This window comes from Salvia splendens, chromosome 17 (assembly GCF_004379255.2).
Source record: "Salvia splendens isolate huo1 chromosome 17, SspV2, whole genome shotgun sequence".
NCBI lineage: Eukaryota > Viridiplantae > Streptophyta > Magnoliopsida > Lamiales > Lamiaceae > Salvia > Salvia splendens.
The window spans coordinates 5,056,135-5,082,728 of record NC_056048.1 but is presented as its reverse complement, the minus strand read 5'-3'; the positions used below and the strand labels follow the sequence as shown (position 1 = coordinate 5,082,728).

Sequence of the window (26,594 nt, the reverse complement as noted above, 5' to 3'; positions counted from 1 at the left end):
CTACAACACTGACACCTAGACGCTAACTCAATTCCCCTCCTCTGCAACTTCTCATCCACCGGCAACCTACCAAAAAGTAACCTCCAAATGAACACCGACATAGTAGGAGTCAACCCCTAGTTCCAAATAAGACAAAAAATCTCCTTCTTCGGTAGTCTAGTCCGGATGCTCTCCCAGGATGAGGTCACAGAGAACTCGCCATGGCTAGTCAGACTCCACCGCCTCACATCCTTCGCCCCAACTCGATCGGCGTGGCTCTGATCTGGTCTATCACATCGAGAGGAACGCCAAACCTGAAATATAAACTATGCAGCATATCCTCATCCCATGCATACTCATGCCAATACGATGCAACGGCCTGAGATTGGGGAGGATCATTTCCCGGGACGCACAGACTCCGGATGGAGCTAGCCCCAAGCCAGACATCATCCCAGAAGCTGATCTTCTCCTCACCCAAGGACCAACGAATATACTCATGCATGTATGACCAAATACGACGCAAGCGACGCCAAGTAGGACTATCATGTGACCAACAAGGGGATGTATGCAAATGACAAGGAAGGATACTGTACTTCTGGGTCATGAACTGGGCCCAGAGAGAGTCCTGAGCTAGCAGTCTCCACCACTGCTTGAACCCAAAAGCCACTGCCACCTCCCTGAAGCGGCGAATACCCAAGCCACCCTCATCAAAAGGTAAGCAAATCTGTCGCCAAGAAATCCAGTGCAACTTCCTCTTCTCTCCAACTGTGCCCCAAAAGTATCTAGCCAATATCTGCTCCAACTCGCCATGAAATCCTAGCAGAGGGTTCATAACCTGTAAGATGTGTAGCGGGATGGCGGCCAGAGTACTTTTAATCAGAGCCAGACGACCTCCAAAAGCAAGATGTCGGTGAGACCAGCTGTGGATCCTGTCCATCAGCCTCTGCCTAAGGGGCAAAAGATGGTCTGCCCTCCTCGCTCCTCGAAAAATCGGGACCCCAAGATATGTGAAAGGCATCGCCCCTCTCTGAAAACCTCCAGCCTCCTCCACAATGTCAGCAAACTCCATGTACTCATTCGCCAAATAGAATTGTGTCTTCCCATTGTTCACCAGCTGACCAGACACGGCTATGTAGTGGTCCAGGCAACCAACCAACTTCTCCACCGTCTCTCTATGAGCCCTCGAGAAAATGATGATGTCATCCGCATAGGAGAGGTGAGTAATAACGGGAGCCTTCTTCCGGCACCTTTAGACCATCTCTCTATCCCCCTTGATCAATCTGTCAAGACATCTCGATAAATAGTCTGCCGCCAAAACAAGAGGGAAGGCGATAAGAGGTCTCCTTGCCTCAGACCCCTAGACGACTGAAAGAAGCCTGCCGAGCCACCGTTCACCAGGACAGAAAACCAACATGACGAGATGCATCTCCTGATCATATCCACCCAGACCTGTGAGAATCCCATCGCTTCCAAAACCTTGAGTAGGAACGGCCACTGAACTCTATCATATGCCTTCGCCATATCCAGCTTGAGAGCTAGATTGGGCGATCTCCCTTTACTCGAGAGCTCCTTCCCCAGGTCATGTATCAACTCTTGTGCTAGAAGAGCATTGTCGCTAAGCAGACGGCCCTTGATGAACCCACTCTGATTCGGTGCAATGACTAGGGGTAGTAGAGGTGCAAGTCTCGAAGCAAGGATCTTTGTGATGATCTTGTTCGTAACATTGCAGAGGCTGATCGGTCTAAAATCTCCCCACGTGACCGGGTTAGGCTTCTTTGGGATGAGGACGATCATGGTCGCCGTGAATCTTCGGGGCATAAACGCCCCACTGAAGAAGTCTCCCACAGCTGCAATCACATCTCTCCCAACGGTGTCCCAGCATTACTGAAAGAACAACGAAGTAAACCCATCCGGCCCGGACACACTATCACCACTGATCCCAAACACCGCATCTCTAACCTCCTTATCCTGCGGCGGCGAACACAGAGCCTCCTGATCAACTGAGTCTGGCAGTGTATGGATAAGAGATAAGTCGGGCTCTGCCAGGACCCCCACATCCGATGTCAGAATTTGCTGAAAGAAGGCTGCCGCCGACTCCCTGATCTCTGTCTCTTTCGTCAGTGCCTGTCCCCCAAACTCGACCGTATGTATCCTCGACTTAACTCTCTTCTGTCTGACCCATCCGTGAAAGAATTTGGAGTTCCTTTCCCCATCAGCAGCCCATCTAATCGCTGCCTTTTGCCTCCAAAATTCTTCCTCCATCTTGGACGTGATGATGAGCTCTGCAGACACTCTACTGAATCCGGCTCTATGTGTAGGGGTCGGGTTAGTATCATATAGAGTCTGTGCCTCAAGAACTGCCTGCTCTGCATCCTTTAGGTTCTGGATGATGTTGCCAAATACCTCTCTGTTCCAAACCTTTAAGAACTTCTTCGTCCTGATAAGCTTGAGCTGGAGGTTCATCATGCCATTGTATCCTGTCTCTGCCTCCCAGATTCTGGCAATCTCACCCCTAAAAGTCTCATGTCTCACCCACATATTCTGAAATCTGAAAGCCGGTCTCATGGTCTGGACAGAAAACTGACATCTCACCAAGAGTGGAGCATGATCAGAGCTGAATCTCGCCAAATGTGTCACTCGGGTCGTGGCAAAGACTGATGTCCAATGTTCTCCAATCAAGATGCGGTCCAACCTCTCCCAAAGCCCCCCTATGCCACGTGAATATTGGACCATCAAAACCCGGGTCAATCAGCTGGCACTCGGCAATAGCATCGGCAAAATCCATCATGTCTCTGTGTCTGTCTGTGTCACTCCCCTGCCTCTCTTCATTGGTCAGGAACATGTTGAAGTCACCTCCCACTAGCCACGGTCTGCCCTCCATAGTCAGCGAAATATCCCCCAACTTTTCCCAAAGTGCATGTCTCGTATCTCTCGTATGCCGCCCATAGACTATGGTGATGTAGATCGGGAGTGGAAAGACTGCGGCAGAGACCTTAACGTGTAGAGCCTGTCTGGAGTCATCAACCAGTTCCACTGTCTAATCTTCATGAGCAAGAATCCAAATGTGGCCACTTTCATTAGATCCCGCAAACTGAAGGCCCTGAAAGTTTCTTCCTAAAGCTGGCGGTGTCCTCTGTGGTTCAATCACTGCTGCAAACAAAATCTTATGTTCCAGAATTAGATATCTCAGGTGTCTCTTTGTGCGGGCATTCGCCACACCCTGCACGTTCCACACTAGGAACTGGCTCGTCATGAGGAAACAAATCAGTTTGAACGCGAGGTAGAAACCCTCGCTTTCTTCATCGGTGTTTTAATCACAAGGCGTCGATCCCCATCACTGGCGATCTCCATCGGCAGACTCCCATTTCCGGCAGCCCCAATCCGTACCCCCTTTGTCCTTCTAGCCTCGTGAATAATCTGAGCATCCGCGGTCCCATCGTGCAGAACCAAGTCCATAGATGACTCAGTATCAGGCTCATCATCCTCCAGAATGTCAAAACTGTTACTATGAACGCCGAGTCCCATATAAGTCTCCAAGTTAGGAGTACGATTCCCTCTAAAGGTGGGTGAGAATGATCTCGTTCTGCTCTGAAACTCGCCCCCATCATCAGTCTCAAACTCCGAGCCCTCGGTCTCTGTCATGGCGCGACCCTCAACCTCCTCTAGCCTTCTCAACCTTCTTTTCTCTCTGTATCTTGCTCTGCTCTCTGGACTTCTCTTCTTCCTTTCCCTGCCCTTTCCAGATGGGTGTTGGTCAACCATGCCCGAGTTCAGAACAAGAAGAGGCTCACGAATCTGCAGGCTGGTATCAGGGATGATGTCCTTCCGGTTTACTACGGCTCTGTATTCATACCTTGATGCCTGCACCCCCTTATTTTGTCCTTATGCCGATGCGTCCTTCAAGACATTGCCTTTCTTACCCACACGATTCCAACCTGATTCTGCATCTGTTTGCACGGCTGGTTGCTTTCCCCGGGGCTGGTCCCCCTGTTCTCCTCTCATCTCATTCTGTCTTTGTTGTGCCGGTCTGGAGAAGTCCTTCTTGGGTGGGGCCGGTTTATTCCCTAAATGACTAAGTTTGAAATATATTTTAGTCATGGAGTAAATTTAGGCGAATGGGTATTTTTAACTGACCTTCGTCTGAGTTTACCTGAACCTAGAATGAATAGGGATTGTGGAAACAAAAACATGAATACTCGATTTTGTCCCATTGTTATTATTTCATAAAAAATATCAATCTTAATGTAATTCTAATCGTCACCCAATATTTCAATTTCAATTTCAATTATAAATATCAAACCTGAAATTTACAGACAAAATTGCTCCCAAAATTTTGAAAGAAAAATACTCACGGTTATATCTAAAATTAGTTTGAAAATTGCTGAAGCATAGAATCTAAATCAAAGTTAAGTTTAGAGCATCTCCAGTAAGACTGGACGTTAAATAGCCCTCACATAGCCTTCACACTGCCACATTATCAGCACTACAATTCTCCTGCACATCAGCTTGCCACATCAACTGGACATCAAATAGCCCTCACATAGCCTTCACACTACCTATCCACATCACTAATAACAATTATATAATTTAATTTACAATCGTATCAACATACGGAATTTAATTTACGAGACAAATACATTTAAATTGAATAATACTATTAAAATTTCAAAAAGTACAATAATTTAAAAAAAATACATTTAAAAAAATTACATAAATTTACATAAAAACTAACGCCTTGCAATCTTCCGCGCCCACAACTCTTCAACTAAATTCTTTTGGAGTCGAATATGAGCCTCCGTCTGACGCATGTCGGCATGTGCTTGGAGGAGGGCTTCTTCATCGTGAGGTACCCCACCTCGTACGTTGGCGGTGGCGACGCCGTGGCTTGGACCGGCCTCATTATCGTCGTTGGCCCAATCAGTCAGTTGTACACCTTCATCTTCGACACTCATGTTGTGCATGATAATACAGGCGTACAGTATATCAGCAATGCAGTCGACATTCCACAAACGCGTTGGTCCCTTAACTGCAGCCCCTCGAGCCTGAAGCACACCAAATGCGCGCTCCACGTCCTTTCGCGCCGACTCCTGCCGCGTCGCAAAGTAGGCCTTCTTCGCATCTGATGCGCACCGGATCGTCTTCACAAAGACGGGCCACCTAGGGTATATCCCATCCGCCAAGTAGTAGCCCATATCATGCTGGTTGCCGTTGGCGACAAAACTGATGGTCGGACCGACGCCCTGGCACTGCTCGTTGAAAAGGGGCGACGAGTTGAGGACGTTTAGGTCGTTGTTTAAACCGGCTATCCCAAAATACGCATGCCAAATCCACAACCGGTAATCAGCTACGGCCTCGAGGATCATCGTGGGATTTTTTCCCTTGTAGCCGGTCGTGTAAAACCTCTTCCAGGCAGCGGGACAGTTCTTCCACTCCCAATGCATACAATCTATGCTGCCTAACATTCCCAGGAACCCATGCTGATCCCCGTGCATCCGCAGCAGATTCCGGCAATCTTCGGGGGTAGGCTTTCAGAGATACTGATCACCGAATACTTCGATCACGCCCTGACAGAAATACTTCATACATTCGATGGCAGTCGTCTCACCGATGTGGAGGTATTCGTCCCACATGTCTGCCGCGGTGCCGTAGGCCAACTGCCTGATTGCCGCAGTGCACTTTTGAATAGGGGTGTGGCCGGGTCTGCTAGCCGCATCGTGCCTGAAGCGGAAATACAGATATCGCTGCTCCAAAGCGTTAACAATAGGCATAAACAAGTCCCGCCTCATCCTAAAACGACGCCTGAAATGGTTGGCGTTAAAACGCGGCTCCTCTGCGAAGTAATCTGTGAACAGGCGCTGATGTGCAGCTTCATGATCACGATCAACCACTTGTCGACGGTGGACAACTGGTCGTGGGCGAGGTGCCGCCGGCTGCATATAACTCTGGATCTATCGATCAACCTCACGGCTCGTATAGGCATCTTGCTCTTCGTTCAGCATACGCTCGTACTCATCCGCATCCCCACTACTACCACCGGCATTACTCATTTCTTAAATTGATCTTGTTCAGAAAGTAAGGTAGAGAGAGAGTACTCGTTAAAACAAGTGGTGCGAATGAAAATGACGTTCAAAGCGCGTATATATAGTGTTTTCAAAAGAAAAAAAATAAAAAATAAAATCTGACGCCGATCCGGGACCCACAATGGCGCCGTGAGGATCGGCGTCGGAACCGGCGTCATCGAGCGAATCGGCATGGCCACGCCGATTTCGCCGACGCCGATTCCAATGGTTCGGCGTCAGAACCGGCGTCGGCAAAAAATCGGCGTCGCGATTTTGACGCCGGTATTGGAGATGCTCTTAGAACTATTATAGCAGTGCATTTATTTTGGACGTTGCATTAATTTTGTAATTCAATGACATTGAACTCTTATCCATTAGCTATAGGGGTCATAACATCATCAATACCACTGAAAAATCAGAAAAGACAAAACGCCGATTGGACGTAAGTGAATTCAATGGTAGTGTTGAACCAAGCGCGGCTTCGTAATTGATTGGACGATCAAGGAACAATTGACACAAGAAGATTTATAGGTTTCAAAACTCAAATGTAATTTCATTCGATCTTTTGGACATATTTAAGTGACAATTGAAACGTAACAAATTAATATTTATCCGAAAATATTAATAAAAGTGACAGGGCGTTATCCGGTGGAATTGGCAGGCGGGCTATCCTATCAATGGTTTCGTCGGTGAAGTTTTTATTATTCGTCGCTATACCACCAACCATTTTTCAATTATTGATTCATTTCCCTAAATTCCTTACTATTTTATGTTTCTCTTCAAATTACTCTTTTCTCCTCCTCTCTATTTAGGGCTCGTTTGATAGTTATGTCATGTTTCGACTAGACATGATACCATTATGATAGTTATCATAGTTTCGATTAGTTAATTTACATATATTGGGTGTTTGGTAGATTAAGATAATTGTGAGGTATCTTATTGTAGTATTTGGTACAATAAATCACAAGCAAGGATTAAAATTATGATTGCCAAAATTATCCTCATTAATTTAAGTTAATTACTAAACTATCCTCAAGATCTAGTTTATTATTTTGGAAATGAAGTTAATTGTATTTTTCTTTGTCGAATATGCACGTGTTGTCCATTCGTCTTCAAAGAAACAAAGAGGCATTTCATGTATCAGAGCTCAATTTTAATGAAAATTATGTAAAAATTAAGCTCTACTTAAATCTGAAAGTGAAATGAAACCAAATGCGGGAGCAGGTCTTGTTATGAACCAAAAGCGAAGAAGTAAACCTAAGCTGTGAGGCATCCACGAACGCCAGGCACATCGTCTTCCGATCAACCTCCACCATCGCATTCGCCAGGTCAATCGCCGGAACCTCCGGCCTCGCACCCGTCCTCTTCACCGTCTCCGCGCTGTAGCACGCTCTGAACGGCCCCACCGCCGCCACGCTCCTCAGAGGATGTGCGCTTATAGATCGACGTGTGCATTGCGGTGTAGTTTTGCAAGCTGCTAATCTTCGTCCCGCCTACTCAATCCCCGTTGATATCGAAATACTACTCCTTCACCTCCACCGCCTCTCCGGTGACCCTGATCGACCTCACGTCGATGAAGTACTCCTGCAAGGGATCGTTGTCAGAGAAAAACGGCTGATTACTCACCGGTTTATTCACGATCAACGGCGTCGTTTTCATCAAACCGGAGATGTCGGATTTCGTCGGCGCTCCAGCTCCGACGGTCAGTTTCCCTATCCCCGACGACGGCGGGCAGATCGAGAAACGGTCGGGGAGTTTCATCTTCGCGGCGACCACTTTATGGAAGGCGATGTCGAAGCGGCCGAGGCCGACCATGCCGGAGGCGGGGTCTGCGAGGCCTTGGATGAAGTCATTGGGGACGCAGGAGAAGATGAAGTCGGGGAGCTGGACGTGGTCTTTGGAGGAGGCAGAAGCAATTTTTGTGAAGAAGAAAAGAAGGGAGACGTATGTTTAGTTTAGGATTATAAATTTGACGGGTAAAAATGTAATTTGCCAATATTAACTAGGTATCCTAGTTATGTAACATGCCAAAATGGGTGGTTACATATGTGATTGAAACATAGATTTTTTAATGGGCCTTATGCGGGCCGGATACAAAACACGGGCTATTAAGTTTATTAACTTAGCTACCAAATGCACAAATAAACCCAGATTAATCCTCTTATCTAATCGTAACATAGCTACCAAACGGGGCCTTAATGTGTGACAGCATAATTGCCGTGGCATATATCTTTTAATATGATATATTGACGGTATTACCCTCGCAGCAGTCCTACAATTATTTTTGTACTCATACTATTTATTTGCTTTAGTGTAGTGTAGTGTAATAATTTAATTAGTAAGTTATTGATTCCGATTTTATATGTATTTTATTTGAATTTGAAAGGGATAAATTCTACAAAAATAAAATAAAATAAAAACACAATGCCATCGATTTTTGTCTCAGCAAGAATGCCACAACAACAAAATCACTATCATCACCAACTTAATTAACTATTCTATGAACAACAATCAAAATTATTAAATTACCACAATTTCAATATAAAACATACAATGACAAGATAAAATATTGTTTATGTCACGACCGCCCTTTAGGGTTTATAAATAAGGGCGATCGTGATTAAAAGACCTTAATAAACAGGCGAAGGAAACTAGGGTTTCAATAAAGAGTTTGACCAATAATTAATATTTAATAAAAAGGGCCAAGCGGTTGACATTATCCAAATAGTTAGGTTCAAAGCTAAAAGGTTGATGAGTAAAAACAATGTCTCAGCGGAAGCGTTCAAGAGAAAGAGTGACGTCATGTGTGGAGACACAACGACACTCGTAGTTCACAACTAACCAAACCATGCTTCAATTTTAAATTGCTCAACACCACCAACTGCTCGTCGCCGCTCAACCTGCACATAGGGAAAACACATGCAAGGCTGAGTACTTAATATACTCAGTGGGCTTATGCCGAAAACATTTGATGAAAGTTATGTCATCCATACCATAGTGAACTCGAGTTTTACATTTAGAAAAGAAATATCATCGAGTATCACAAAACAATTTCATAGACTGGCCAGTCAAAACAATCTCCCCACTTTCTCATCAATCATTCAATCACATCCTCTTTCCATCATTCAATCAAATCCTCTTTCCATGGTGCGACGAAAGTGTGGCCACACTATTCGCCCACGAGACCGGCCGACTAGCAAGGACGGCTCACGATCTCACCTGTGTACACTAGCCTGATAGTGTTTGCGGCCCTACTCAGACCCGAATTCGTTTAACATAGCCCTATAGCCTAATGGAGCGAACTCACAAACTAGGCATCATGCAACAATCTTAACATAGCCCTATAGCCTAATGGAGCAAGCTCAACAAACTAGGCATCATGCAACAATCTCATCATCAAAACAAACATGGCATGACATAACAATTTAAACCACCCTTATTCCACCATAATCATACTTTTGAAAACGTAAAAGAGTTTGGTAAAAGAAAGCCCACCTCGAATGCTTAAAATCTCAAGTTCTCACTTCCCTTTGGTATCACGATTCACATGCGATGATTCACCTTTAACATTTAGATAATATACATATCAACACACTTTTCAAATACATAATTAAAAAATTGCGTGCATCCTAAGTAAAGTCTTTTATCTCTTTTCTCAATTTTTGATTATTCGGCGGCCACTTACGCCCCTAATTCCTCCATTGGCTCCTCGTATTTTTTTACACGATGTCAAATAAATTCACAAAGTTATATAAGCGCTTAGCTGAATTATCGCAAGTATTTCCCCTCGCAATTACATTTATTTCAAAACTTGGGGTAAATTAATTGTACATCGAATTATTCCAAGAATTAACTAAATAATTCCCCACAATTAATTTAATTATTAACTCAAAGATTTATTTTATTATTGGCCCAAACTAAAATATCCCCATCCATCTTATTAATCCAATTCAAAATTTGTGAGGCCAAATTAAAGTTGCCCAACTAATATACTCCCATCCTTACTTCTCCTTAATCAAATAAAAAGGCCCAAAATTTTTTTAAAACCAAGGCCCAATCTCTTTTTTTTAAAAAACTAAAAAGGCCCAAAATTACTCCCCATACCCCACGCCTCTCTCTATCTTCTTCTCCCTCTCCCTTCTTCTCTCTCTCGACAAATTGCAGACATTCTCAATCTGTCGTCGTCGTCTCCCATCCTACCAGCCACCGCTGCCTTTGTATAGTCGCCTCGCCGGAGCTGGCTACTGCTCCTTTGATTTCGCCGGAAGAGGACGCTGCTGTCGCGCTGCTGTTCCGTCGCCGCTGGGAAGAGCTTCTGCTGGCTGCGTCGTCTACACAGCCGTCCAGCCGAGCCGCCTTCGCCGTCAGACGCCGGGAGATGCTGTTGTCGCCGCCTGGAGATGCCGCTGTAGCCGTTGCTCCGCCCCGGAACATCACCGCCACCGCTGCTGGATCGTTGCCGCCGGAAGAGCTGCTGTCGCGTCGGGAAGACGCGGCTCGCCGATGGTCGTGCAGCCCCGAACATCACCGCAGCCAACCCGAACAGCCCCGCACAACCCCGAAATTCTCGATTTAAATCTTGTAGGTAGGTTCTTACTTGATTTGGTGAAATAAGGTTCAATTCTTTAACACTATCTGTCGATATGGGTTATCTGCTTATGTTGAGTTCTTGATATTGCCCACCTTCTGCAAAATTTGATCTTGAAAGTGATTTATATTTTGCTAGATATATTTGCAACCTAGACATGGTTATGGTTTCTCTTTGGCATTCTGCCGAGATGAGGAAAGAATCAAAACGCCAAAGATAGGAGATAATAACCCCGAGAATTTTGAGATACAATTGCAACATTGGTTGCCTTGGTTCGGTTTTACTTTATTTACTTCGATTTTGAGTTTCGATTGGTGCAACAAAGTGATATGTTCTAGCAGGTATTTGAGTTCCAAACTATGTGGTATGCTCTAGTATGATGTACACGATAGGAATTGAAATTGGGAGGAAGTATACCTTGAACAGAATTTGAGAAAACACGCGATAGCTCCGTCTTTCAAGTTTGGTTCACGGTTTCTGCTAGAAGAAGATTGAATGAGTTGGCTTGAATCATGAAAACTAGAATGAAATTTGTGAGATTACCTTGAGAAAATGAAGAGAACGATAGGAGAGAATCTGATTTGGAAATAAAATATATAATAGAGAGAAGGTGGCTAATGGTAGTTTAGGTTTGGGGAGAGAATTATGGGAGTGATGGGGAGGGGCGTTTTATTTTAATCGTGGGATTAGGAGTGGGATTTGAATTCCCTTTTTTATTTTATTTTATATGATTTTGGTTTAATTTGGATTTATTTGGTATTTTATTTGCAGATTACGGAGGAGGAAAAACTCATCGCGGATGAGGAAAATCTCTACATAATATTTAATTAAACTAGTTAATTTACAGTCCATTGTATTTTATTTTAAATTGTGCAGTCCACGATTTATTCATCACGGACTGGATTTCTATATTATTTATCCAATTTATTCGATTCAGCTTGCGAATCGAATCCAATATATTTATTCCTCATGGAAAGGAAATTATTTTAGATTCGCGCAGTAATTTATTTCACAAATCTCTAGTCCAGAAATTCCACTCAACAATTGACATAACTTTCATCAAATGTTTTCGGCATAAGCCCACTGAGTATATTAAGTACTCAGCCCTGCATGTGTTTTCCCTATGTGCAAGTTGAGCGGCGACGAGCAGTTGGTGGTGTTGAGCAATTTAAAATTGAAGCATGGTTTGGTTAGTTGTGAACTACGAGTGTCGTTGTGTCTCCACACATGACGTCACTCTTTCTCTTGAACGCTTCCGCTGAGACATTGTTTTTACTCATCAACCTTTTAGCTTTGAACCTAACTATTTGGATAATGTCAACCGCTTGGCCCTTTTTATTAAATATTAATTATTGGTCAAACTCTTTATTGAAACCCTAGTTTCCTTCGCCTGTTTATTAAGGTCTTTTAATCACGATCGCCCTTATTTATAAACCCTAAAGGGCGGTCGTGACAGTTTAACTAGCCAATGTTCCAAAATACAGACTATAAATTAATCACTTACTCAAATATTGAAGTGCTACATATTTCTATCAATGTAACATATTCATAACCAAAAATCACAGCAAAACCACAATGGTTCATCTTTAACAACATATGCAAAAATTCACTAGCTATCTAAGGTTATTGATATGATTACAACATCCATGTTTCATGGTTCTAGGTGAACATTTACCTAAGCATCTACTCCATTTTATAAACATTTCGAAGGTAAACATGACGAATTCCTAACTCGAGGTGTGTGTAAGTGTGACTTCTGATTAGCAAAAACAGACAATTCCGATTTCAACAAGATTGAGAAGATCCAATCTTACTAGCACCATGATATTGAAAACTTATGCAGAGCCGTATCCCAAGCAGTTAAGACAGCGTTGGACCCTACAATAAGAACGATAACCTTAAAAACTTTATTTCTTACACGACACGACATTTTTGAAGAAGAAATAACTCACTTGAATCCATCACAGGTTGGACAGACACAAGGGTTTATGAAGATTGGATCATAGAGTGGAGACCAATTTATAGTGCCACGCCCTTTACACGTCTTACACGCGTAGTAGCCAACTGCTTTACAGCTCCGACACGGCCGCCCATATTTTTTCTGCAAAAGCAACCTACATTAAACAGCCATAAGTGTACATAATAGCTAAACATGATTCCATGAGCTGCACTGGTCTTAACCTGAACCGAAAGCGAAGCAGTATAAAGAAAACGCAAAAACGACAAAGACATGTATACTTCACCATAAAAACTACACCAAGTTACTTATACAACACAGTGCACTCTAACCTTCTTAAATGAAGTGTAGCGTTCGGAGACTGAAGAGGACAGAAAACCAACAGCGAAAACTCCACCAAGAAGCGAAGCAGCAACTGAAGCTACCATACGCAGGGAGTGGGAAACGCCGTTTGGCATTTCAAATAACAATGAATCTGTAAACTGCAAAGCAAACCGAGCTTCTACTCAAGGAATGTAACTTGTACTTCAGTAATCAATCAGCATACAAAACCGGCTAATTAAACGGTAATATTACCGTTTACAATTTTTTATTTTTTATTTTTTTTAATATTCGATTTTTTAAAAAAAAATGATTTATTGCGTCAGCGTGACGATTTCCACTCGCGGGCCGGCGAGTGGGCGTCACGCATGGCGCTAGGGCGCACCACGTCGCCTCCACGTCAAAATCAAATTGAAATCAAATTGAAATTAGATCGGGTATCGATTACTAGACTTTGGGAAATTTTCTAGCTTTGTTTATGGTTGAATTTGAGATTATCCCTGTTTTGTGCGGTGCATTATGTGATAAACTGCACACAGAAGGTAATATTTCTTCTAATTTTCATTTTCTGGCTTTTTTAATTCGGAATTTATGTCAAAACTTCAATTATCGTGTTGCTATAATGTTCATTGGAAATGGGTTAGGAGACGAATAATTGGATAGCTGAAAATGAATTATTTGATCGCTGAATTAACAAAGCTTGTGAATAGCATGAGTTTGTTCCAAATTTGATAGCTGAATTTGCTAAGCTTCTTAATACTATGAGTTAATGGAATGTTCTTCACACAAAGGTCTTCTTTTTAGGAACTTAGCAGCAGTTAAAATTGTCCCTCGTTAGCATTTAAGCGTTAACGAGGTAGCGATTTTCCCTATAGGATTAGGAATGCCTCTTCTGTATGCTGATTGATTACTGAAGTACAAGTTACATTCCTTGAGTAGAAGCTCGGTTTGCTTTGCAGTTTACAGATTCATTGTTATTTGAAATGCCAAACGGCGTTTCCCACCCCCTGCGTATGGTAGCTTCAGTTGCTGCTTCGCTTCTTGGTGGAGTTTTCGCTGTTGGTTTTCTGTCCTCTTCAGTCTCCGAACGCTACACTTCATTTAAGAAGGTTAGAGTGCACTGTGTTGTATAAGTAACTTGGTGTAGTTTTTATGGTGAAGTATACATGTCTTTGTCGTTTTTGCGTTTTCTTTACATTGCTTCACTTTCGGTTCAGGTTAAGACCAGTGCAGCTCAAGGAATCATGTTTAGCTATTATGTACACTTATGGCTGTTTAATGTAGGTTGCTTTTGTAGAAAAAATATGGGCGGCCGTGTCGGAGCTGTAAAGCAGTTGGCTACTAAGCGTGTAAGACGTATAAAGGGTGTGGCACTATAAATTGGTCTCCACTCTATGATCCAATCTTCATAAACCCTTGTGTCTGTCCAACCTGTGATGGATTCAAGTGAGTTATTTCTTCTTCAAAAATGTCGTGTCGTGTAAGAAATAAAGTTTTTAAGGTTATCGTTCTTATTGTAGGGTCCAACGCTGTCTTAACTGCTTGGGATACGGCTCTGCATAAGTTTTCAATATCATGGTGCTAGTAAGATTGGATCTTCTCAATCTTGTTGAAATCGGAATTGACTGTTTTTGCTAATCAGAAGCCACACTTACACACACCACGAGCTAGGAATTCGGCCACGAAGCTCAACAAATTCACGGGTGATAGGATTACATACATAAAGATGATCACGAAAAGGATTTTTCAGAAGAAGCAAACCATTGGAAGAACCTTGTATTGTTGTTGCTTGGGGGAAATCAAACTTAATGATTGGATTCAGCTTGCGCTTGGGCTTCTCTTCCAATTTGAAAAGATTGAATTAATTTGAATTAGTATCAGGTATCAAGACTACTAGGGTAGTAGGGGATTTAGAAAAATGGGACTTGAAAAAATAGTTACTATCAATGAGATTGAGCCACGGTTTGCAAACGCATTTGCAAGTTGCAATGTATTCGAGAGGGAGTCTCAACAAGATATCGGTGAGGATCTCTGATGGTAGGTATTTAAAGAAATCTTGCTTCATTCTTTGATGGATTGAGTCTTTGGAGATCATATTCTAACTTTGAACCTAAAGAATAATTAGGGGTGGGTCGATATGAGATATCGTATCGAAAACGTTGTATCGTATATCGTATAAAAAATATCGATATGAAAAAATTTCGTATCATTATCGTATCGAAAGTTTCGATATATCGAATTTCGATATGGATAATATCAATATCGATATCGTATCGAATACCTGTATATCGAAAATTATAATTTCAAAACTTAAAATTCACACAAAAATTAATAAAACTTCAATATGTTTCGATATATTCGAATATTCGATATAAAACGATATATCGAAAATATCGATATATATCGTATATTCGATATATCGAAAATATCAATATATATCGTATATTCGATATAAAACGATATATCACGATATAAGGAAATTCATATCGTTATCGTATCGAAAACTTACGATACAGTATCGTTTCGTATCGAAAATTACGATATATCGAAAATCCGATTATTTTTTGATATTTTTCGATACGATACGAGCGATATATCATTTTTTCGATATTTATCCCCAGCCATAAGAATAATAAGCATGCCAGAGATTACACACCAAAAAAATAAAAGCATACTACAATTTACTTTTTCCATGAATTATAGTTGTAACACTACACATGAAATTGTTTTTTTCTGTATAAAACTGCACACCACTTCTCTCCAGCAAATTCACACCACCTCTCTATTTTATCTCTCTAGCAAATTTCGACTGTCTGTTTATTTTCTACACCAAATGCACACTACCTCGAATTTGGGCTCTCCTATGGAATTGGTGTTCTATTTATAAGATTTTATGACTTGCCTTATATAAATATGATTTATGAATTGCCTTGTAGTATATAAATAGGACTTATGAATTGCCTTGTATATAAATAGGACTTATGATTTCACAAAGAGATTCCTAATCGCCCAATATAATTATGTTAATTTTATCATAGAGTTAATATTGCTCACAAAAAAATTTAACATAAAAACACAGAGAGATTGGGAGTGGGGCACCCAGAATTCTGACTAAAAAACCTTATTCCTAATTTAAATAGTAGTGGTAACTATTAAGCTTTTCTATAATTCAAAACCAGAAGTCATAAAAATTGGATCTTGGAGATAAGTGTACGGTAGATAAGCTATAAATGAGAGGAGATTACCTTGGGCGAGCAGGCGGGCAAGAGAGAGAGCTTGAAACTGGTAGAGAGAGGACCTGAATTTGGGAGAGAGAGAGTACTAAACTTGAATTTGGGAAAGAGACAGAGCGGCGGCCAAAAATAATGAAACAATGATATTAGTATTTCCTACTATGATTATATTTATACACGCGTGTACCCTCCGACCCGGAACCGGTGCAGATCCGACCCGACATACATAAAACAACATTCCCAAAACAAGTTACGGTTTTTCGATCAAAACTAGGTGAGAAAAATCTCTAAATGTGAGCTGAGAAAAAGTAACTTGCGTCTGAGTTGAAGAATTTCGTTGAGCTATGTTTATGTTTCCAAACTGTTTTGCCTGGAGTCTTGCACTAATTGTCACATGGGCTTTGGCATTGGCTCATTTTGGATGATGACAAGTTTGTGTTTTTTTTTCAAACCTGTTCTGTTGTGGGTTTAGCTTCTCGATTTGTGGGTTGTGGGAGTTTAAAGTTTGTATTTTTTTTGGGTAATTATGTAGATTCGATTAAATTATATTTCTGTTTAGGGTGATGGGTGGTATTGGGTGCTGGTCTATTTTTAGGGAAAATTCAGATATGTTGGGTGTTTATTTCTCACCACCTTTTTTAATCTTTTGGGTAGGATTGGCTAGGGTTCTTGATTTTTTCTTGGTCACCTTTGGCTTTTTTGTTTGAGAAGATTCTTAAAGCTTTTAGCTTGTAGTTTTCTTAAAATGGGATGTTTATTGAGGATGTGTCTTTGTTCAGATAGATGTTCCAAATTTCTATGTTTCTTGTTTGTGATGGCTTTGAGGATGTGGCTGATTACTTGGGGTGACAGTTGAAGTGTTATGGCCAAAGTGTTTGTGTTTGATATTTAGTTTCTTGGATATTTATGTGCTCAAAGTAATGTGATGTCAAAAACTTGGGTGCAGAACATAGGCATGCTCTGTATTTTGGAATGGGAGTCAGTAACTTGCCTCTTAGTTCAAGAATTTTGCGGAGTTGTTTGTGTATTTATGTTAATGACTTTTGGTTTCGGGTGTGAGATCTGAGGTGCTACACATTATGTTGAGATATCTGGTGTGAAAATTCTTTATGCTGGCATTTTGAGCTATACACACGTTAGTAGGCTATTATTGCATTAATGTAACAACTCTTGATTGTTCTTGTGTAAGATGAGGCCATCAACTAACTTTTTGCTCGTCTTGTAGGACCTGCCATGGTGAGCCTTCGTAGACGCAAGCTCTTAGGATTGTGCTTTGGTATTTCCAATTTCTGTTAGATGTTGTTCTTTGTATGCTTGTAATCAGCCATCAATGCATGCCTATTTCATGTAATCATGAATGATTAACTATTTCTAATTCTCGTTCATTCATGGTAATTTTGCATATTTGATTATGTTCGTGTGGCCCTCAATGCTCGTCTTTTACATTGTTAGTTGATTGGCTTTACTAAATAATCATCATGTACAGATAGAGGGTTGTTCTAATCCTCATATTATATCATCTACTCCACTAAATAATGTATCACATATAGATGATTGTTTTACTCATTTAACTCCATCAAATTTTCGCATGTCAACACTTTTGAATGTTTCTTGAAACTCTGCCCTTGTCGTTGGCATCGCTGTTAATATTGATTCAGTCTTCTTTAAACATCTGAATAGAGAATATGAGTAGCTAACAAGTTGTGTTTAAAGTTGATGGATAAATGCTGGAATATAAATTCTCGATTATCTCATTGTTTTTGTCGTTGCAAATTCATTCTTATGTATATTTGTGGACATCGATTTCTATCATTGTCCAGGAACCAGTTTGGAAACTGGCCCTGGTTCGTCAAACATATCTGCTGCTTCGAGTGCATCACTTCAGCCTTTTCCTGGTCTATTTTCATTCTTTGTGCCTCCATCTTCGGTCTGGTCGAGTACTTCTATCAGCTTTGGTTCAAGTAGAATTATCTCTATGTAAATTAAAGTATTAGTTTCATTTTGTAGCTATTTAATACAGCTGTAGATTTTGCTTTTCTGATTAATTCATCCATATATGTTGGAGTGATTTAGTAGGGAGTTTCTATGATTCATTCTTGCTTACTGGTTTTATTCTAGCAGAGGTTAAACGAAGAAAGAGACACAGAAAGATGCATGTCGAAAACCAAGAACCATGCATCATGAGAGGTGTTTATTTCAAGAAATTGAAATGGCAAGCTGCAATTAAAGTTGACAAGAAACAGATCCATTTAGGAATTGTGGGCTCTCAAGAAGAGGCTGCTTGACTTTATGACAGGTATTATAAACATCTCTCTTCCCTTAGTCGATGGATCAGAGATAAAGGGTTTAACTTCATGCTCGTTTTAGGCAGTCGCGCACTTTCTCAAGTTGAAAACCCTCTAAAACACATTCAACTCGTGAGCATATAAACGATATTTGGGAACATTTGTGTGGCAATATTGCTCGACGTTTCATTCTACTCTAAAAAATGTGCTTAATTTCCTCTTATGTTTTTCATCGGTCTGTTTATAGCCCATAGTGAATAGGAGTAGCTCCAGAAAAAGACGAAGTCATCTCAAATTATGACCGAGCCACGCATTATAATGGCTATCACGTATATACACATCTAACCAAATGTAGCAGCAAAGCTCCTTGAACTTTGTTGATTTGAAGATCTATAGTAACATAAGTCCACTCAATTTGAACTTTGCCTTTGTGATGAATTCACCCAAATTTGTTCAACTGTCAGTATTTAGTTGGTCTCGTCGTATATCCATGCTGTATCAAATGTAGCAGCAAAGCTCCTTGGACTTTGTTGCTTTAAAGATCAATAGTAATATATGTCTACTCAATCTGAACTTTGTTTTTCTGATGAATTCACCCAAATATGTTCAACTGATTCAGTAGTCAGTTTCTTTGATTCTTTCTTGCTCACTGGTTTCATTCTAGCAGAGGTGAAACGAAGAAAGAGACACAGAAGGAAGCATGTAGAAAACCAAGAACCATGCATCATGAGAGGAGTCTATTTCAAGAATTTGAAATGGCAAGCTGCCATTAAAGTTGACAAGAAACAGATCCATTTAGGAACTGTAGGCTCCCAGGAAGAGGCCGCTCGAGTTTATGACAGGTATCATAAACATCCATCTCCCCTCCGTCTCCATCATCCCAACAGCATCATTAGTCCTAATCTCCCCATTATGATTCTTGTATCAACTTGATTTCCCTTGGTCGTTAAACCTTAGAGAAACGGTCCAATCTCATGCTCGTTTTAGGTAGTCAGTGTACTTTCTCAAGTTAGCAAAGATGACACATTCGACTCTAAAAATGTGCAGGGCTGCATTCATGTGTGGAAGAGAGCCCAACTTTGAACTTTCCGAGGAAGAAAAGCAGGAGCTCAGGAAATTGAACTGGGACGAATTCTTAGCCATCACGCGCTCCGCCATCACCAACAAGAGTAAGTTTTTCCCCCAGTTCTTGATACCTCACGCCACTCACTACATAACGCGCCTCTGATTCGAACCTATGAATCGCCAGAAAGCCAGAGACGTAGTGGGACTGGGCCGCGGAGGAAGCTTCTAGACAACGACTGTGAGGGCGAGGAGCAAGGACGCAGTGGTCCATCAGCTTCTGAAGATGATATGTTAGCACCATAACCCCCCATTGATCACCTTCTTTGCCACTTTTTTTTCCTTCTTTTTCTTATATATACATATATTTTGGCTTAAGGCTAAAGAGTTTATTCGGTTCTTGGTATATAAGCGCCCCTATTAGGGCAGATTCCGCAAGGAAAAGATGCATCATTTTGCTGTAACATCATCATTGTTTATCATCTCTTATCTCAGAATTATTAAGGTGATTGCAAATTTTAAGGTAGCATGAACATGTGCAAAATGTTCATGATCTTGTTTTTATATCTTTGTTGATGATTTACTTTATTACTTATAACCAGAGGCTCTCCTAAGTCCCAACTTTGGCTTAGTAACTCTAGTTATAATTTTCTTACATTGTCAACTCTCGACACATCAAAGAAAAGATGTTTCAACTAAGTGAATTATAGCTTTAAATACCAGCTAAAGTTAATTAAGTCAAATGAAGACAATTATGTTTATCAAAGTTTTCATTTGTATTGAATTGATATGTTACATTCAAGAATCACTCCAATTTATAGAAATTGTTTCAATGTGAAAATGAAAGGTACTATCAACATAATTGGAATCTTCATAAGATTGAGCTATATGGATTTCATGCTATATAGGGGTGTTTCTGAGTAAAGTTTGGTGATTCTTTTATTAATGATTCTTTACCATTTCTATTTTATTTCTTATTATTCCCCTCCTCAGGTCATGATTTTCCAAACATTGTTATCCTTAACCACGTGCCATTGTGACACTATTTCGACACTGCTAAACAATAAACAATCAATTAATAATAGTTAAATAAATACAAATACGAGTCACCATAAGAAAATTACAAGTCCGTGATGAGGATTAAAAAAAGGTACAAATTATAATGATGTTACATTTTGCATACCAAAGCTTCTTTTGAGTGAGAGAAAACTTGGAGGGAGAAGAATGGACTTAATATACAAACAATCATCATCCATTTTACCAAACTTACCAATTTTTTTAAGACTTCTCTTCTTGTCAGAGTAGTATAGAAAGTGCTCTTGATTCCATAACATCAACATGCCACCATTTTTGTAAACTTTGATAGGTTGAAGACAGTTTGAGATAATCTTGGCCATAGAAAGGATGTTGAGTAAAGATACTTAAATTAGGTCCTTGCATGGTGATGACAGATACTTTGCACCAATATTTCTGGACTTGTTCATAGTTCTTCAACAACCACATCAGACTCTCGTAGTCATAACTAAATGTTGGTTCGTCATCACAAAAACACAGGCAATCCCCCAAAGTATACAACATTCCCTTGTCAAAGAACATTCTCTTGACACATTCAAGGGGTGGAGAGAAAGTGCTAAAACATTCTGTCTCAAGATCAAAGCAACAAACAAAAGGAATCCCCCTCTCTTTTGAAACTAACCAGTGGAGATTGCCACTAACAAATGCAGCAACGGAGCTGTAACAACAATCAAACGAGGGGATAACACCTTCAACGCGTCTCCACGAAGATCCTGATTCAAGAGTGTATACATGGCATCCATCGTTGTTAGGGTTAAGATAGACAACCTTACACTGTCCGCTTATTCTGCTCACTCCAATTCCATAACAATCTTCCCTGAGGGTGAGTAAGTCGCTCATGGAGCTCAACAAATTCACGAGTGATAGGATTACATACATAAAGATGATCACGAAAAGGATTTTTTAGAAGAAGCAAACCGTTGGAAGAACATTGTATTGTTGATGCTTGGGTGAAATAAAACTTGGTGATTGGATCCGGCTTGCGCTTGGGCTTCTCTTCCGATTTGAAAACATTGAACCAACTTGAATTTGTAGACGGTATCGAGACCACTAGGGCAGGGGACGATTTAGAAAGATGGGACTTGAAAAAATAGTCACTCTCAATGAGATTGAGCCATGGTTTACAGACGCATTTGCAAGTTGTAATGTCTTCGAGAGGGAGTCTCACCAAAATAGGTAAATGAATACAGATAATTAAATTACAACCTCTATGTATAATAAGAAATATACAAACTAAAATGAGATTGAAGAAAACTAGTATAAATTTCAACCCTTATATAACATACATAAATAAAAAGCAGCTTGTTTAGCTGAACAATCAATTGATAACAACATGAGTAAATAAAAATAGTCAACATTGTGCCCGTTCGGATGCCCGTACTACACCCAGACTCAATCTCAGTCACCGGATTAGCCGACGTTCGGTTATTGTGACAAAGTTATCTCTCGGCCCGTCGGCCCGCGTCGTGGCCCGTCTCTTCTGACTATTTTCACCCTAATCTCGCGACTTTTCATCTGGGCCCAACCCCTACGACTAAAATTGTCGCATCTCTCTTCTCTCCCACTTCTGCTTCACTCCGCCGTGCACCACCAGCTATGCAGCCGATTATTTTGATCGATTTATTTATGTGGATGTGGATTGTTTCCTAGGATGAGAAGAAGGGTTGTGAAATTTTTTGGGGAAATGGGTAATGTTAATTAAATGAAATTAAATACTGTTTGTTTGGGGAATGGTGTTGGAGGAGGTGGTGAAAATTAAATAAGTAGTAATGCTTGTGGTATAATTATGCTTTATGTTCTGTATTTGTATTAATCCTTAATTTTCCATTCTATTTTTATGATTTTGAGTTTTTCCTCCAACAGTGATTATGTTATGCAGTTTCATGATCTTTCATAAATTAGTATTACTAAATTAGTAATAATAATTTAGTCCAAGACATAGTCTCTTCAACCAAATATCAATATAAAATTTAGTAATATTAACTAAATTAGTAAGAATAATTTAGTCCAAGACATAGTCTCTTCAACCAAACATCAATATAAAATTTAGTAATATTAATTTAGTTCAAGACAAGATCCATCTTATCTTATCCTATATTGAATCTCATTATTATTTTATCTTTCCAAACGAACGCCACCTCAATAAATAAAATACTTTTAATAATGCTACTGGAAGAAAGAAAACAAAAAATCGAAAAATACAAAAACTGAATTGCGGCGGTTGGCAACGGCGGTGGGAGGTGGCGGTGGTGGAAGATGATCAGCCCCCTTCACCCTTCCAACATTTCAACTTCTCTACTCCCCAACTATACATACACATCCTTCTACACATATATTCACACACAAACACACACTAAAATGTAAAAAAAATAAAAACTTGGAATCATCTACCTACATTTGTGCAATCATTTGATCTCAATCATCAGTTATATATTATATAATCTGGATTCTCCATTTATCCAATTCTGCCCCTCCCTTCCCTTCCCTTCGTCTTCAACTTCAAACCAATCACCATTTCCATTTCTCTTCATCTCCTCTGCCCATCAATCTATATATACATGAACAACAAGCAATCAAGGGCAGAGACACAAATGCACGCGCATTGCCGATAACCAATCAGTTTCTCTTCGGTATGATCATTTTATGAACTTTCTTTTATTTAGTTTTCGCTTTTGTGCAGTGATTTTTTTGAAGATTTTGATGCATTTTTGTTGTAGAATCTAAGAAAAATGTCATTCCTTTTTTGGATATAATTCCTAGATTTCTGGATGATCATATTTGTGTGGTGAAAAGAGAAAAAAAGAAGGAATTATCTGATCTATAATGCATTAAAGATTGAATTTTTGCAGTTACATTCCACTTTTAATGCGTTTGATGAATTGGGGCTATCATTAAGTTCTCTGTAATGCTGTAATTTCCTAATGAATTTTGGTCAAAACTAACTGCAACTTTTGAATTTCAATCAATAGGAAAAACAAAGTAAGAAAAAGAGGAAAGAAAAAAATCTAGTTGGATTTAGTGAGAATGCCTGAGTTGAAGGGGAGGTTTTCCAAGGAGAAAGAGGAGCAGCATTATGTTCCTCGCAAGGAGAGTTTCATGGAGAGGTCGCCTCGTAGCCCGTTGAGCACTCACAGCCTCCCCACGAGCTCAGCGAGCCACGACAGCGACTCTCTCGACCTAGCCATGGATGGCATGGTGGAGAACAACACCATTGAGGACCTCTACAACAATGTGTGTGATATGCAGAGCTCGGATCATTCTCAATCCAAACGCAGCTACCTCTCGTATGGTGAGGAGTCGCGCCTTGACTCTGAGCTGAATTTCCTCGCTGGAGGCGAGCATGGCGTGAGTGGGAGTAATGGAGGAGGACGGATGAAGAAAGTAGTAGTCAAGGATGACAGTTTTGGGGAGAAGTTTAGGGTCAATCCTGCCGGTTTTAGCTGTGACTCGCCTACTTCAAAGTCGCAGGTTAGGCGCCACTCGTGTGTGGAGCTTCCCTCGGAGGCCTCCAAGAAGGCGACGATGAGGAGCAAGACACAAAATGGGAGGCCTCCGAATGGGAAGCCGCCTAGCATGAAGGGTGTTAAGAAATGGGGGACGTCTTCGTCTGCAAAGATTGAGCAGAATGGTGGGGAGGCGAAGTTTCTTGGTCCGTATCTGCTGAAGCAGGCGAGGGACATGATAGCAACGGGGGTGAATCCTCAGAAGGCTCTTGACTCGGGTATGAGGGCTATGAAGTCGTTTGAGGCCTCTTCGGGTGGTGAGAAGGCGCCTGATCTTGACTATGTGATGTGTTTGCACGTTGTGTCCGCGTTGCACTGCAGGCTCGGGAGGCACAACGAGGCCATCCCCCTTCTTGAGAAGTCGATCGAGATTCCTGCGATGGATTTAGGCCAGAACCATGCTCTTGCCAAATTTGCAGGGTGTATGCAGTTGGGTGATACTTACGCGATGCTGGGGCAGATTGAGAACTCGATTCTGCTCTATTCCGCGGGTTTGGAAATCCAACGACAGGTGTTGGGGGAGAACGATCCGAGGATTGGGGAGACGTGTAGGTATTTGGCCGAGGCACATGTGCAAGCAATGCAGTTTGAGCAAGCGGAGAGACTCTGCTATATTGCGCTGGACATTCATAAGTTGAACGGATTGGTAGCCTCACCTGAGGAGGCGGCGGACAGGCGGCTTCTTGGCCTAATTTGCGACACCAAAGGCGACTACGAGGGTGCACTCGAGCATTATGTGATTGCAAGCATGGCAATGTCTGCCAATGGCCAGAATGCTGATGTTTCAGCCATTGATTGCAGCATTGGCGATGCGTATCTGTCTCTGCTTCGCTATGATGAGGCCATCTGCGCGTACCAGAAGGCGCTCAGCACGTTCAAGGGCATCAAAGGCGACAGCCATCCATCCGTGGCATCTGTCTATGTTCGTTTGGCTGATTTGTACAACAAGATTGGGAAATTCAGCGATTGCAAATCCTACTGCGAGAGTGCTCTCAAGATTTACGCCAAGCCAGCCCGGGGCAGCCCACCTGAGGAGATCGCGAGTGGTTTGGTGGATATATCCGCGATCTATGAGTCGTTAGACGAGCCTCAGCAGGCACTCCAGCTGCTGCAGAGGGCCATAAGAGCGTATGGGAACACGCCTGGCCAGCAGAGCATCGTTGCAGGAATCGAAGCTCAAATGGGAGTGCTGTACTACATCTTGGGAAACTATGTTGAGTCGTACAACGCTTTGAAGAATGCTACAACGAAGTTTCGCTTGACAGGGGAGAAGAAGTCTGCAATTTTTGGTATTGCTCTCAATCAGATGGGGCTTGCTGCGGTGCAGCTCTTCTCGATCAATGAGGCTGCTGATCTGTTGGAAGAAGCTCGGGACATTCTCGAGTCCGAATGTGGGCCGTTCCATGCTGATACACTCGGAGTTTACAACAATCTTGCAGGAACTTATGATGCAATGGGAAGGTATAGTAATGAAAACTCTTTCAATAACTAATTTATATAAGTATGTCACAAATATAATGTGTGTAATCTCATCCATTTTGAGGCATATTTTGTTACAATGAGTTAAGATTTGATATTTGAATTTTTTTTGGAAATGTGACTATAGAACTAGTGATGCAATTGAAATCTTGGAGTACATTGTGGAGCTGAGGGAGGAGAGGCTCGGGACAGCGAATCCCGACATGGAAGATGAGAAGGCGAGGCTGGCTGTACTATTGAAAGAAGCAGGAAAGTCCAGGACCAGAAAATCGAGAAGATCATTGGAGACTTTGCTTGTCCAGAACGACGCTGTTCATGGCAGTATTATCGACGTTTCCTAAAAAAATGCGATTGCTTCTTTTGCCGATAGTTTATATGGTTTCCGTTTTCGTCTAATGTACATGTTTATTACAAAAAGGTTTTAGTTGGTGTGTTTCGTTACGCCTTGTGGTTACAGGATCGGCGTGTGGAATGAGAGTTTTGCTCGTTTTTTGGTACGAAAAGGTCGATATCAGCGTAGTAGATGTAGAGGGGCTCTTGAGATGTTGCTGTCGATTGTGTTATGTAACTTTGTGTTTTGATGAAGTAAAGATGGGATTTCATTTTCTTATTGTTGGTGCAACCACTATTGATGCATTCTTTGATGGATCAGATCTCATGTAAATGTTCTTAATTCTCTTTTCTTGAAATTGGAATTGGATTTGGATTAGATATTTCAACTTGTGAGTGTGACATGGGACTTGTATTAGATGAGGATTTGTTAAGGGACAAGAACTGCTTAATCATTAGTATTATTAGGGGAATTGGCTTGTTGCTTTGTGAAATCGATGGCATTGATGGAAATGGAAGAATAGAAGTGGGAAATGACAAAAAATGGTGAAATTTGGCAATTTGGGGATGTTTTTAAAAACAGTGGCACAGCCTCATTCGATCATGAGAGTAGACCACCCCCTCATTAGGATGCTAAATTAGCTCCACTAAAATTCGGAACTTTCTAAACTTAGAGTGGGCTGACGCTGAATCGTGTAAAACGACGCTTCTATCAATGCAATAT

At 41.2% G+C, this 26,594-nt stretch overlaps 3 protein-coding genes and 1 pseudogene across 4 annotated transcripts; 2 read left to right on the top strand and 2 right to left on the bottom strand.

Annotated features, from left to right (window-relative positions):
- Window positions 1-7,017: 7,017 nt before the first annotated feature.
- Window positions 7,018-8,250, bottom strand: LOC121774204 (annotated as a pseudogene).
- A 3,902-nt stretch (window positions 8,251-12,152) lies between these two features.
- LOC121774907 (protein ORANGE, chloroplastic-like) lies at window positions 12,153-16,406 on the bottom strand. Of its 2 annotated transcripts, none has more exons than XR_006045065.1 (4): window positions 16,150-16,406; window positions 12,916-13,065; window positions 12,579-12,740; window positions 12,153-12,504 (listed from the first exon to the last, which is right to left on the bottom strand). XR_006045065.1 is itself a non-coding variant. In XM_042171813.1 (4 exons), exons 2-4 carry the CDS (start codon window positions 13,039-13,041, stop codon window positions 12,462-12,464), a joined length of 318 nt encoding a protein of 105 aa, XP_042027747.1. In that variant the 5' UTR covers window positions 13,042-13,065; window positions 16,150-16,401; the 3' UTR covers window positions 12,153-12,461. The 2 variants fall into 2 exon arrangements, 1 of the variants encoding a protein (XP_042027747.1); XM_042171813.1 differs by having other exon boundaries at window positions 12,579-12,727; window positions 16,150-16,401.
- A 27-nt stretch (window positions 16,407-16,433) lies between these two features.
- Window positions 16,434-20,048, top strand: LOC121774203 (ethylene-responsive transcription factor-like protein At4g13040). Its single transcript, XM_042171116.1, has 6 exons — window positions 16,434-16,568; window positions 17,363-17,428; window positions 17,877-18,032; window positions 19,090-19,264; window positions 19,470-19,591; window positions 19,672-20,048. The coding sequence occupies exons 1-6, from the start codon at window positions 16,532-16,534 to the stop codon at window positions 19,788-19,790; spliced, it is 675 nt and encodes a 224-aa protein (XP_042027050.1). The 5' UTR covers window positions 16,434-16,531; the 3' UTR covers window positions 19,791-20,048.
- Window positions 20,049-22,766: 2,718 nt separating this feature from the next.
- On the top strand, window positions 22,767-26,150 carry LOC121775345 (protein KINESIN LIGHT CHAIN-RELATED 2-like). Its single transcript, XM_042172423.1, has 3 exons — window positions 22,767-23,188; window positions 23,528-25,522; window positions 25,668-26,150. The coding sequence occupies exons 2-3, from the start codon at window positions 23,583-23,585 to the stop codon at window positions 25,879-25,881; spliced, it is 2,154 nt and encodes a 717-aa protein (XP_042028357.1). The 5' UTR covers window positions 22,767-23,188; window positions 23,528-23,582; the 3' UTR covers window positions 25,882-26,150.
- The last annotated feature ends 444 nt before the right edge of the window (window positions 26,151-26,594 follow it).

Coding starts and splice junctions, on each gene's coding strand:
- LOC121774907 (XM_042171813.1), bottom strand. CDS start 13,041: ATGCCAAACGGCGTTTCCCACTCCCTGCGTATGGTAGCTTCAGTTGCT. Junction 12,728..12,915: donor GCTACACTTCATTTAAGAAG/GTTAGAGTGCAC, acceptor TTGCTTTTGCAG/AAAAAATATGGGCGGCCGTG. Junction 12,505..12,578: donor CCAACCTGTGATGGATTCAA/GTGAGTTATTTC, acceptor TTCTTATTGTAG/GGTCCAACGCTGTCTTAACT.
- LOC121774203 (XM_042171116.1), top strand. CDS start 16,532: ATGGGCTTTGGCATTGGCTCATTTTGGATGATGACAA. Junction 17,429..17,876: donor CTTTGGTATTTCCAATTTCT/GTTAGATGTTGT, acceptor CTGGAATATAAA/TTCTCGATTATCTCATTGTT. Junction 19,592..19,671: donor CTCCGCCATCACCAACAAGA/GTAAGTTTTTCC, acceptor ATGAATCGCCAG/AAAGCCAGAGACGTAGTGGG.
- LOC121775345 (XM_042172423.1), top strand. CDS start 23,583: ATGCCTGAGTTGAAGGGGAGGTTTTCCAAGGAGAAAGAGGAGCAGCAT. Junction 25,523..25,667: donor ACTTATGATGCAATGGGAAG/GTATAGTAATGA, acceptor ATGTGACTATAG/AACTAGTGATGCAATTGAAA.